The sequence below is a fragment of the Schistosoma mansoni genome, assembly GCF_000237925.1.
Source record: "Schistosoma mansoni, WGS project CABG00000000 data, supercontig 0144, strain Puerto Rico, whole genome shotgun sequence".
NCBI classification, from domain to species: Eukaryota; Metazoa; Platyhelminthes; class Trematoda; order Strigeidida; family Schistosomatidae; genus Schistosoma; species Schistosoma mansoni.
The window spans coordinates 294,416-308,462 of NW_017386043.1; the positions used below are offsets into that span (position 1 = coordinate 294,416).

General features: G+C 35.6%; 1 protein-coding gene across 1 annotated transcript in view; it reads right to left on the bottom strand.

Annotated features, from left to right (window-relative positions):
* Smp_162450 (cation efflux family protein) overlaps positions 1-11,439 on the bottom strand; it is a gene marked incomplete at its 5' end in the record, with an annotated part of 42,393 nt that extends 30,954 nt beyond the window's left edge. Inside the window, 7 exons of the mRNA XM_018799598.1 lie at positions 447-732; positions 2,132-2,171; positions 3,305-3,440; positions 5,623-5,678; positions 8,326-8,428; positions 10,409-10,479; positions 11,314-11,439. Coding sequence (XP_018646587.1) covers positions 447-732; positions 2,132-2,171; positions 3,305-3,440; positions 5,623-5,678; positions 8,326-8,428; positions 10,409-10,479; positions 11,314-11,439 — 818 coding nt within the window. The remainder of the gene's footprint in view (positions 1-446; positions 733-2,131; positions 2,172-3,304; positions 3,441-5,622; positions 5,679-8,325; positions 8,429-10,408; positions 10,480-11,313) is intronic.
* Between the last annotated feature and the right edge of the window lie 2,608 nt (positions 11,440-14,047).

Genomic DNA, 14,047 nt, shown 5'->3' on the forward strand with positions numbered 1-14,047 from the left:
ATTAGTTTAAATATACTTCAGAATCTGAGTGCTCTAGAAGGATATTAAACTGGTATGTGATTGGTAACTAAGATAACATTAAACATAGAAACTCCTAAAAAACCAAATGAACAATGAAAAATGACTAGGATTAACATAACAGAAATTTAGCGCAAACTACTGATCGTAGTTGCTTTTACAGCAAAACTTCAACAGAAAGACTATTAATAAAGAAAATATTTGAAACAGTTACCTTACCCTTATATGATTAAATTTAGGTCCAATGATGAGACAAAATTTGTCAGAAATATGAGATGATGTATTAAGCATTTTAGACGGTTTAGTTTTACAAATAGTTACATAAATTCATGTGTAGATTGGATAAAAGGTCAATAAACAATAATTGAAAGAAATATGTGTCAAGCAGTGAAGTTTTTTCTACTATCAACCAAAATAATACAACCTACCTTCCTATTAACATTTCAGTATTCGTATGTATGATCAGACCAGCCACTGAAGCGAGAATTGCACTAACACAAATCCCTCCAATTGCATCAGGTAAGACATGTCCAGTGAAAGCAGTTACGGCCATAGCGGACCCTGCCACAACAACACCAATGACTGCAGCCAAATCTTCTAATAAAACCATACTAGTACTTGGATCAACTCCGGAAAACAACCAGTGTCTAACAGAATAGAAGTTTTGACGTTTTGAACTTCTTTTAGCTTCGCGATAAGCCAAAGCCAAGGTGCCTCAAGAAAAGTTGCGGTAATTTCGAAATAAATTAAAACGGTAGAGAAAAGGCGAGAAAAAACCTGCTAAACATGACATGGATAGAAATTTTCAGATTTGAAATATACTATGGTCTCTAGAAATGTCATAACGATAATCACCTATCAAGTAAACATAGTACCAAAGCACATCGTATGTACCACCGTTTTTATTTATTTATTTAAACACATAAATATTGGTACAAAAAAAGCACCAGATAAATATGCGCCTCACAAATCTCATTAGATTTGTATGAGGGCTGTGATACTGCTCAGGTGCCCAAACTACAGCAGGTGGTTTTCTTAAGGGGCCACACCCCGAGCCTTTGACCTAAAGGTCTAGTCCACAAGGCAGTGGAGCATCGTGAGGAGATGCAACCCCATGGTAGCCGGTGACCAACGAATGGTTCATACGCCATTTGTTCCATCAGGATATTGGAGCCCATGTGCATCATTGGTTTGGAATCAGGGTTTTCCAACTCCCCTAGGTGGACTCGCCTTGTCCACCAACCTGGTTAAAGCGCCGGACATTCGCTTTTCGTCCTCTCAATTTCGTAAACAACAGTAATGCCGTGAGAAGGCAGTGAGTAGGACTTCCCTGGCAGAGGCTATATATTCGCTGGCCATGTGAGAGCATTTCGAGAGGGAGAGCGGACTCTCCCTACTCTCGGCCGTACCAGGGCATTTGGGGGCTTGTATCACCGTAGCTTTTTTGAAAATAATATCAAATAACGTTTCTTCAGTCAATTTCATCAACGCGTATATTACTTTTCATCTCATAACCTTATCAGTTTCGAACCTTAATTAAGTAGTTTTCGTACAAACAGTTGGACACATTATAAGTACTTAACACCCTCACTCAACTCATACTGATAAAATGTCGAAAAACAGTATCAAAAATGATTAGTTCTTTTCCTTGTCATTTTAGTTGGATTTGAATGCTCTAGAAGAGGATTGAATATGCTATGGTATGTAGTAGAACTTTGATTTAGAGATTAATATCAATATGAACTACACATAAAGTCACTGAGAAGCAGTCGTATGAGTTCCAATAGTTTGAAAAATGAATGCCTTTCAACATACCATACCTGATTAAGTTATTGAAACTTTATAAATCGAAAATTAAATAGGATCAAACATAAAACTGTTTCCATTCAATTCGAATGTCTCAGTAAATCAAACCGTAGATTACAATGGAGAAAATATGAAGGTGGTGTAGAATAAAGGAATTCTATTTTGCACAACTGAATCCCTAACATAGTTTGTGTCTTACTGCTTTTATGAATAAAACGACTCATTCTTGGGATTAATAGAATGCTAATTTTGTGAAAACTTAATCATATCATGTATGATCATAAATGATTGTCTAAAAACAACTTACTCCCTTCGGATAAAAGCGAACCTAGCATGACCATTAAAGCCTATATAAGGAAAATACGAGACAGACATAAATTAATGCAGGGATAAGTGATTGGTAATTTTAAAAGTATTCTTATTTTTAAAAACATGGGTTAACTCATAGATAATGCAATTAATTTGATGGTATTTTCCAACTCAGCTGTGAACATAGAAAAAGTTCTTCGTAAATCTCATTCTCTTTGAGTCGCGCTCCTTTAAAATACAAAAAAGCGTGAGTGCATTTATACACTTGTCGGTTTACGAACTGTATACGGACAACAGGTTAGGTAGCTTTAGTATTTTTCAGTGCTAGTGTAAAATGACTGAAGACATATATTCCGTTCTTTCTTCAAGTATACAAAACATGGGAAACTGATCTCATTGCTTGGCAGTACAAAAATCCATGTTCTACCTTCAATAGCTCTTGAAGATTGCATAGGTATCACAAATGGAGAGTTTGAGTGTAACTGTCAATCAAATATAACATGTGATGCTCGATTCGGATGCCACAAAGATCAATTCTGGCATCCGTAACTGCGCTTTAAATGTTCAGTTTTTAGCACATGCTCGGTCAAAATTAAATATATTTGATTTTATATCCCAGTTGAATTTATGGCTACAATGGTAGCGTTATTTGAGGTCTCATTTGTAGTCGCATTTAAAAGCAACTTTTTGTATAGCATATCACAATAGAAGTTAGGTCAGTAATATCCTTACCTTACAATATGCAGTGGATTCGAGACAGTGAGTCTTAGATTTTGTTTTGATGTAATTTGTAGCGAGTAATCAGGAATACCGATGACCTTATACTTAGTTCCTTTTATATTACATAACCTTTAATTTTCTTGAATTTACATGTACAAAAACATTTTGCTGAATCCTACTCTTGAAAATGTCTCTACTTCTATCATATTTTGCTATTGAGTAATATTCACAAAAATGTTCTTATTCACTACTATATGTTAATTAGGAACTATTAATATAAATATATTAATATATAATGATAAGGACCATTTGAAAGACAGACAAATTTTCTCATCAGATCGTTCATGTAGCTGAAGCATACGTAAAACTAAAATTACTGAGTTTAAATCCTATCAAACATTTCTTAATTATTTATTTATTGCAAGAATAAAACATTAACAAAACTGATTACCAGATTAACAGATTCAAATTCGTGTGGTTCCAAAATACCCTGGACACTATGATAAAATGTAAGACCAGCTCCCAGGAAAAAAATAGCAACACCACTTATCAACGAGGATACATTACGCATTGGAATATAACCGTACCTAATAATCAAGTAAAATAATTTGTTGAAGTCAATGGTATTCAAAAGGAAAATCAAACCAAACAAAAAAAAGACTTTTAAATGAAACTGCAATATCTCAAGACTATATCGAGGCAATACGCACAGTATGCACATATACCAATAAGAGACTGACCAGTTGCAGTCCTAAATATCAATGGAAAGATTCAAACAAATAATACCAAGTGAATTTAATCTAATGGCCTGTTTCGATCATATGTTTGACAATAGAGGATGATGGATGTTTATTCTCTACTCTTATCAGGTGGTTTGATTCTATTTGTTTCTGCAACCATTTTGGTACATGTTCTTAACAAGTATATGTGTGATCAGACTGTTCGAAATGTATTGCACTAATACATCACATAGTTCTGATAATCTTCGTCCTCTTATTACACTATCGCAAACAAATAGATCAACAATCACATTTTAACACAATTTGTTTCGTAATATTCGTTAGCGGTTAATCACAGAGAAATAAATAAAAATAAGACATGTACTTCTATATTGCAACAAAGTAGGTTAATACTTTTTATAGTGTAATACTGCCACTATTATATTTAAGAAATTATTTGGTGAGCAAACTTGGTAATTTTAACCATACAGTGATAGTACTTTTTTGAAATAGCTAAAATGTACAAATAATAATGGGTGGTCAAAAAACTTCGGTACATGAGAACCAATTGTTATTTTTGTTGTGGTTTTATGTCCGGCTTTTTAATCACGTGAATTATCCACCAATCGGAATATAACTTATCCAATCTTAGCACTGCCAAAGAAATGACGTTCGAACAGTATGAGCAACCTAGCATCTTTATTGGTCCCTTGTCCACCTAGCCCTTCCAGTTGAGTCCAGAACACCAATTACAGCTTCGGCTATGCGAATCATTTATTTCAAGCATACTTGGTTTATGTACCAGACAAACAGACCGCATCACACCATAAAATAGAAAATAATATTTGTACAAGATCGAACCAAATGTTGCTGTAAACGTGGGAGACAGTAATCAATAAAAGGAATATAATTTAGGGGCAGTAAATCGTATAATAATAATCTATGGGTCAAAATGAAGCTTATAATAAGATAAATATAGATACACACAATCTAATTACTCAATAGCTATACAATAAGAATATATGTAGAATAATAGCCCATTAATAAGTCCCAGAAGTTACCCGTACTTATGTCTTCACTAGAATATAAGAATTTTGAAGTATAGATAATACATTGATAAACAGCGTTAACTGCCTTTGCTCTATTCTCTGCATTCCACACTTTGCTACAGTTCTTTAAGTTAACGGAAATTCATACTAATGCACCCAGATTCCGATTACTTCAAAAGGAAACAGTCCCATAATAATTAGGACAGCAATAGTTTTCTTTGCTTAAATGAATAAAAACACAAATAGTTGATATTTATTCTCCTGATAGCTATATGGTCTAACTGTGAACAAGGAGATTACGAACCAAATGGATACAACCACGGTAGCGATGAAGCAGATAGATTTCTTACTTATTCATTCCTAAGGATTGAACTTGGCAAATTTATTCAATTTTCATTCCTCGAATGAATCCATTTCTCCTAACTATTTCTTTTTACTTGCAGTATTTTGACCATTACTGGTATTACTATCTACACTTCTTTGTAGTCATACTCGATAAGCCAATGTGAAATTTTTTCCTAGGAAGGCCTTAAATTCTCTGGTTTTTTACTTCTGTTAGTACATTGTAGTTCTGGCGAAGAGGAAAGTCCTTGATAATCCACATTGATGTATATTTGTGTTAGATTCTGTTATTAATTATATATACCCTTTTGAGATTCTCTTTGATGGACTTATCGTTCGCGATTTGTCACAACTAGAAACAGCATCTACACCTAAGTAAAGAGGAATACATGATCAAACTGCGTCTGTGAGCAAATAGTAAAAAGGTGACGTACTCAATAAGCTGTTTGAGTTAATACTGAAAAACATTACTTCTAACAAAGTACAAATAAAAAAAGCTACATTAAAGTATATCCTATTGTTGAGCAGTTTAAATACTAATGACATCTAAAGATTAAAGCATGCATAAAGCTAATTCACATAAGACCAAGTAATGGAAATACATAGTAACCAATAAAATTACATATATAAAGCAACACGAATAGAAGAAAAAAGCTTACGGGTGCGTTTCATCTGGTTTCTGAAGTGATGAATATAGACCATAAGCAACGAGAACCTAGAAGGTTAGGAGAAGACAGTAATTATGAATCACTCAATTAACTTTTCTGTTGTACCAATTAACAATAAACGAAGACTGTTTGATATCAAAGAATTGACGTGAAACATTTATAAGTCATTGAAACTTAAAAAGAATCCACAGACAATCAGTGGAATATAAGACTCATGAAGCTTATGCCTGTGAGACTTGAAAAAAAGGATGATTTGTTAAACAAAAATTGAAATGTACGAGAAGAAACGGTTTTAAAGGTTCTGAGACTAAAATCTTAATTTATTAAGACTGAAAACTCGCCCGTTACGTATCACTGAAAAAATAATCTGGTTATTTTACTGTTTAGTTACGTATAAATTAGGTCCTCTGTTTCTAAAATTCCGGTTAAAACTGAATACTAAGAAAATAAGATTACAAAAGTTCCAGATAACGCCTAAAGAAAATCAACTGCAGCAATGTTACTTCAAATTACTTACACCAAGTATTTTTATATTATTGTTAAACACACGACTATAGAAATAACTTACACCAAAATACTTATAGATTCTCGTGAAAATTGTCCAAAACAATAAGTTTGAATGGAATTCAAGCTTAATATAGACATCGATATGTATAAAGATAAGCACAAGATTTAATAGTCAAATATTTTTAAAAAAGTTAATGCGATCCTCATGATTCAATTTCTTCTAGATGACATACTTTGCCATCTAATCAGTTTGTAAATATTTCATCATTTTAATCATTTTCAACAACACTCATGGTTAATCAAGTTTGTAAGTCGGTCCAAATTTTCACTCCATAGAAGTCGATACTACTTTAGTCAAAGCAGGAATCCAATGGCTTAATCATTACCATCAGCCGAACAATCTTCTACTCCCATTCTCAACTTGGCTGGTTTAAACGAGTTCGAGGAGCGAAATGAAAGTAACAACCGCACCATAAAATGAATTTGACATATCTTATTGCTTTAAGGAGGAAAATTATATTTAGAAAAATCGTCATCCACCAAAAACCTGGTTGAGGTACGTAGATGACACATTTGTCATCATAAAACGAACTTTGCAAAACGTCAACAGTATATATGACAACATTAAGTTTACTAAAGAGATTCTGTAAAAGTTATCTTTCATTTCATCCGGGCTGTAGCTAGTGGGAGCGTAGGCAGAAACAACGAAAAGGCAACGACTTGTGTTCCTATCCTTCCGAATTCTTACGGAGTCATTTAGTAGAACAGAACATAGCCGACTGTTAACGTGGATACACTCTAACAGTGCTTGTTCTGCTCTCGTAGTTAGTTCTATGCACCTGCAAGTCCACGAGGAATAGCCACTGGGTTGCCAGATACACGGAGGGTGTATCTAGTTGGTTCTCCGTTTTGGAGAGGAGAGGTCAAGTGAATGACCACACTATGTATGTATGCGTGTTTCAGAGACAGCATACATCAATGGCACGAGATTCTAAGGTTTTAACCAAGGAGGCCTGCTAGCCGATTTGATATAGGGTGCGTACGTTGAAGACGTCAATCTGTACTTTGGAGTGAGGTTTCAGTAACATGGGACAGTGTTTTGATCACTAGAATCGTTGGCCATGATGACATTTGAGGAGGAAGTCAAAAGAGGAAGTTTAGTGTTGAAAGTCGAGGTAGGAGGAATAATAGGAAGTGAAGAACGAGATTGATTATGAATACAGTGATCTTGAGTGCTGTTATAGGTATGAGACCAGTTATCACTTCCCGGTTGCCCACACCGTGGAAGGGTTCTTCTAGAGGTACCTGAAAATGAAATTGGATTAGAAGTGGTCTTAATGACCTGAGAGTGTGGCCACAGTGCCCAAGGGGCAACTGCTTGAGGTCGGTCACACACGACCTATCTGTGAGTAATTTTTGTGTTAGCTCCGTGCTTGTTGGGACCTTACCGTAGGAGACGGATATTCGTGGGATAAGGTGGAGTGTGCATTTTTAGGGTCGACCATTTCTAACCCCACCCCTCCTTGTGGGAAGGCAGCATTGCTGTTACGCTGGTTGTCTGAAGGAAACACCTTACTGCTGTCACACCTCTGTACAGTCAGCAGTACGACTTCGCCTTCGGACCTTGGGTTTGCTGCTTTCAGTCTTACCGCTCTTCAACCAACCTGTCTGGCATGTTAGGACCTTGAAGAACGATTGTTCCAGTCAGTATAGTTCGATTGGTTCATAACGATGGGCAAGCCCAACCACTTGAAGGGGAGCGGAAAAGAGGAAAGCCAGAGAGCACTGTGTCGAGAATCGGAAGCAGACATCAAAGGGATGAATGATAACTGTAAAGGATTGCCTCGGACAGTGTTGGATGGAGAATGCTGGTCATCCGTCTGTGTTTCTTCTCCACGAGAGGTAACACGCGCCAAATTCACATTCAACGGATTTTGGTCACAAAAGACACAAACATGGGTTCGAATATTTAATATATGTTGACTTGAAACTAGGAATCACAAGCAACAAAGTTTTGTCTCAAAAACCGGTATACATACCTTTCCTTGGTTACTAAGTTCGACTGCATTATACACAAAATATAACCCTTGTGTTTTGTAATGGCCGCTATAAAAGTTTTGAAATTTGATGATAAGTATTCTAGTGACACATAGTATGTACAGAATGAGAACAGACAGAAAGGAGTACCTGATTCATCGTATCCGCAAGAGAATGCATCATCTCAGAAAACATGCTTTTAGAACCAGTATACCACCAACCGAAGGCTTTTGCTGCGACGTTGAGACCATTTCTATTGGAAATAAAATATAATACTCCATTAGAATATACTGTACTACTAATTGATTGATATAGTTGGAAACAAATAAATACAAGATAGGAAATGTCTAAAGTGGACTACCAGTGGCCTAAGGAAACTTTAACCGAAAGGGAAGCTAACCCTCTAACAGGTAACATCAAATAATTCAAAATGTTCACCAAATAAACATCGAGCTCCGATAACATAAACAATCGAGAATAATAGTATATTTCTCAATACGTTTGGATAAAATGGGATGTTTTATAACTTTATGGGCGAAAATGAAAAAAATGTTAATGACACACTTGTGTTTATGATGAGGAAGATACCACGTAAGACAAATAAAAAGCATATACATCTATTCGAATTATCAACACGAAGTACGAAACCTAGTTCACCACATTAAGTTGTTAAATCATCTGGTCCGTGAAATATCACGTGACAAAATCGCCAATCGGAACACTTGATTATGTGACCTTGTCCCTGAGCCAAACCAGTGATCTGATAACTAGCATGAACAGCCCAGAGTCAGCTTGGAGTCCTTATTAGTCCTCTGCACAATAGCTTCTCGCCTAGCTCAGCCCGTTCATTCCAGAACAGAAATATCAGCCTCCGCTGCATGAATCGTATATTTCAGACACGCTTGATTTATATGCAAGCCAATCAGACCGCATAATATCATAAAATAAAAAAATAATTATTATACAAGATCAAGCCAAACATGGCTGTGAGTATGGGGGATTCTGGCTAATAAATTTAGCATAAATTAAGAATGGTAAATTGTATAATAATAGCTAATAGGTCAAATGAAAGCTTATGATAAAACGAATGTGAATATATACACAATCTAGTTACCTAGTAGTTATCAAATGGGAATAAACGTATTAACAGTCCATAAATAATTCCTAGAAGTTAACATTCATTTATTCTTTGTTTGGATATGACACAAGTGAAACCACAATGAAAAATATCATAGGGTAGATATTCTATTAAACGAAGATAAATATGGTCGTATTCTCCGTATTAATTAGAATGGTATGAAAATAGTTGCATATGGTCAAAATCCATAGATATGGCTACATATACAATGGGACCCGTTAGCTATCGCATTCTTCATAAACAGTAATATTAACGAAATCTATCTCAGCTATGTGATTATTTTGTTACTTACCACTATTTTCCTTTTTTTATAAGGTCGTATTTCTACTTATTCACAAGATAACCTTTCCTTTTAATAGAATAAATTTTATTGTACCCTTCTATGCCAGATGTTTCTGCATTGGAAGGTAATAAAATACATTAAACTATTTCGAACGATTAAAAACAACGGAGAAGCTTGTATATCTAACAGTAAGTAAACGACAGAAAGGTAAGTTAAGATGTAAAATAATTTTTAGAGAAAATATGATTACTAATTACAAAGGAATGAACAATTAATCCAATTGAGTCACAATCTTTCGCTTCATGTGTTTTGAGGACTATACTTGAGTTTACACTATAAACAATTTGATACAGCAGCCACTAATTATGAACAAATCTTATACCCCATGACTTGAAAACTTTCGCTTTACTTCTATTCCAGACACTACTATGTTACAGTACAGAGTATAGTAGAATGCGCAACAGATCTTGATCACATTGAGCAATCAAAGTTTAAAAACTCAGGAACCAATAAGCGATTCTACTAAACACTAACTCCAGGGCTTATTAGCTGGTGATTCTCAGTAGCACGAAAGATAAGTAGACACGATTGTACACCAAAACCAATGACTGCATATTTTAGACCCTTAAACACCTAAAAAGACACTTAATAGGTAATAAATGTGTTCCAGAATAGGAAAATCTTCATATGGTCTCTAAAACGACTCATTTAAAATCAATCACAGGTCAGTGCAGCTGCTAGGGATACAATTAAGGCAGTCTTTCAAAATTCAGTAAGCGAACGAGCTAATCGGAATTATTTAAATAACTCACATTGCTATTGCGAAAAGAACAACACGACCAGGGCCCGACGTAAACAAACTTTTCCGTTTATCCATAAAAACCTGTGACAGAAAAAGTATTAAGTATTTGGAAATACTATTTACGCTTACATAATAATGCGTAATTATAGAAACAGGGATATTTCGATCAAAAGGAGAAATAGATCTGATAAATTAAGATCGAGTTTGTACACTACCTTAAAAAAGTCTGAGTTTAGTTATAATAAGCAATATCCTTTACTAAGACCTTGGCAATAGTTGGAAGGATTAAGATACCGATTTACACAACTATCATGTTCATTTATCAAAGCTGGTAACTAGTATGACTACAAATATGCAGCATTCTGTAGTTTCGCGGTTTTTAAAAGGACATTTAGATAACAATGAATAGAGTTACGGAAGGGGTAAACAAGTGATAGAATCACAAGTGACTCGATTTTTCAGGGTTTTTTGAAATCATCTAAAACAATACACGTAAAGTCATCTATTGGTGGAGGGTTATTTACTATCGACTTATGATTATGAAGTCAAATGCCAAACGCTTTTAGGTTAACAAAAATTAGGGTGAAGCTAACGCATCCACCAGATACCTGGTTAAGAGCTACAGTTTAGGTGCAAGGGGTACTGATACTAAGCGGTGGCACAATTCGAAGTACGTGAAGCAGGGTTCCGACCTGGTACTTAGTGGTTAAATCGAACGCCTTAACTACCAGGCAACCGCTCCAGGATAGTTAGATTGAACTCAAAAAATACGAAGTACACCTAAGAACTGAAAGCAAAGCACAAGGAACTCTCGAGTAAAGTAAATAGACACTTTGTTTATGGATAAGAGAAAAAATAATAATAAACACTGAGTATTTTTCTTGGTTCTTAATTAATAACGACGGAGTGACGTACCGAAGTCCCAGTCGCCTTGGTTTCTACTGAGCTCTGAAGGTATTTTAAGGCCTTTCTTAAATTAAAGAATTCTGGGAGATTATGAAGATCAATTATGTACCTACCTGTTTTGGTTCTTCGCTCCATATCCTTCATGAGTTTCCGTCGCAACTCAAAATCATCATAGCTTCCGTGCTTTGAGTAAGCCCTTGGAGTGTAACATTAGATATTTAAATGAGTTACATTTGCTCTACATCTGATCGGAGGAAAACAAGTGTTTTAGTTTCATTGCCATACGGACTTCGACTGTAGTACCGTGGTAACTGGTCTAAATCCCTTGAAGCATTAACACAAAACTCGAGTGGGGTTGAAAACGTACTGCTTTGTCAGCATATATTCTCGTAATGCCCTAAGTGGTGTGATATATTTCACAGACTTGACAGAATCATCGTAAGAAAAGCTTGTTTTAATCTTTGGAACCACTGACCAACTAGTTATCATAATTTTTTATTACCTTTAGCATTTATCTTCTCACCTGGAGAATCGGTACTACTCTTAGGACCTAAAGAGCTGAAATTTCTGTCGAATAAATCAATGCGAGTTTGACGTGATATCCAGATTTTATTGACAGAGTAAGGCGTAGTAAATAAATGTTTGGTAGACAAGTTAAAGCAGCGTCGAAACGTGGCACGACTAACTATGAGGTGAGCATTCTGCATAACTTTAAACTACACAGCATTCAATTTGTCATTTGCAGCTGTTAACCAGTATCGAAGTAACCTAGAAAATATCGAAACTCCCTCGCTTAGAACCAAATTGAAAACCAAAGACAAAGATTTCACACTTGGGGCTTGGTGTCAATGTTCCAAAGTCTCTTATTATTTCTTTACTAATATGTCTCTATACGTATGAACTGGAGGTGAGGGTATCACTGTGGCGGCAAATAAGTCCCGAAAATCCATAGCTTTGTAAGCCTTCGACATTTGATGCTGACCTCATTAGTTGTAATGGTCTCATCTAACTTGAGGCGCTCAGTCACTCATCTGCACCAGAGCACATTAGGGTACGGCGTGCTTCAAATCTCCTACGACCTCTAGCCAGTGTTGGTTGATCACTTCTCGATATATCGATAGCCTATCAAATATATCTTCGAACCTCTTCGCTTCTGAACCTTGATCTGACTGGGTTAGCACATTTCGATTAAAGAAGGTGTTACTAGTTAAGGTGTTGTCAAAGTCCGAATATCTGTGGCGTTGTTACCACTTTTTCTGTTTTCTGGTTACAAATTATATCGGTAAAATATGGGAACAAACATTAATATGTCGTAAAGTAATTATTTGTTCCACGTTTTCTTTTTTATAGCACAGGAAAAATTAGTCGCTTAATTAGAAAACCAGTCTAATATGGCTGTAACGACAAATAAGTCCCTAAAACAAATAGTTAGGTTAATTTTCGTAACCGAACCTGACCTCATTATTTTTACAAGACATGCCCTAACTAAAAGCGTTCTGTCACGCATCCGAACCAGATAACCATTAGATACGCTGTTCTCAGTAGAATTCATGACATCTAGCCAGCTTAAGTTACAAACTTCCCGATATACTGCTACCTCCCAAATATAACTTTGAACTACTTTACACGTTGATGGTCTACAACCCTTTATAAAGGCAGTACATCACAATCAGGTGTTCTTAGGCAATTCACTGAAGTACGCTAAGCCATTAAGTTTACGTCTGGAGAGGAAAGCGGAGGTAGAATAGCCTTTTAAACGTTCCCTTAACCTAATGGGATGATGGATCAACAAGAAGGTATTTAAAGAGAAAAATATACCTTAACAGGGCAGTACACACATTTTCTTACCTTCGTGCCTCCATAGTATGGAAGAAACCAAAACTCTTGGCTATCGAATACATACTACATTTTTCATGGATATGGTTGAAAAAGAGCTAGACGCCTTGAATAATACACTTAAGGAGAACAGATACCCTGAAAAACGTATCAATAAATGTGTGACCACGAAGGTTAGGTTAGGCGAAATACAAATGGTAAATAAGAAATTCCAGTTCAGGCTCTAACAAATCAGAGCGGATGCAGCAAGAAGAATATTGGTTTGGAGATTATGAGGAAGAATCCAAAAATTTTTCGACACCGAAGAACCACGTGGTGATATCGAGGCTGAAAGATAATTTACCTGAAACATCTGCTTGGTATTGTGTTTTTCAGTTTGAGTGCTTTTGTGAAGCAAGTTATATTGGTCAACGATCTACGACTTTACATTTACGTGCTCTCAAACATCTTTCAGCGATATCCATCAATTGCATTTAAATTAAATAAGTTCGGGACAGCATCAGATTGGTTTGATCTTCATTAGAACTGAAATGAGTCGATACTGCCCAACATGTTAGTTATTTAACGTATCTTGAACTTTTATGGGTCAGCAGAATCGTGGAACAAGATTTACAGATGGAGGGATAGACAGGCTAACAACGATATAATAGAATATACCACAAAAGCCAACTGATTGAAATAATCTAATGAATCTAGCCATCACACCCTTTGTCGGTATGTTTTGTGGTGTGAATTTTACATATCTATACTAACTATGACACTAACACAGGGAAATAGGTTTAGTTTAGCTCTTGCTATGAGCTGACGGTAACGCTTGGTCTGGCATCATCAGCATGCAGTATCCATTAAGAGGTTTTGCACTATGTACTGGACTATACGGAAACCTACTCCTTACTTCAAAATTCTT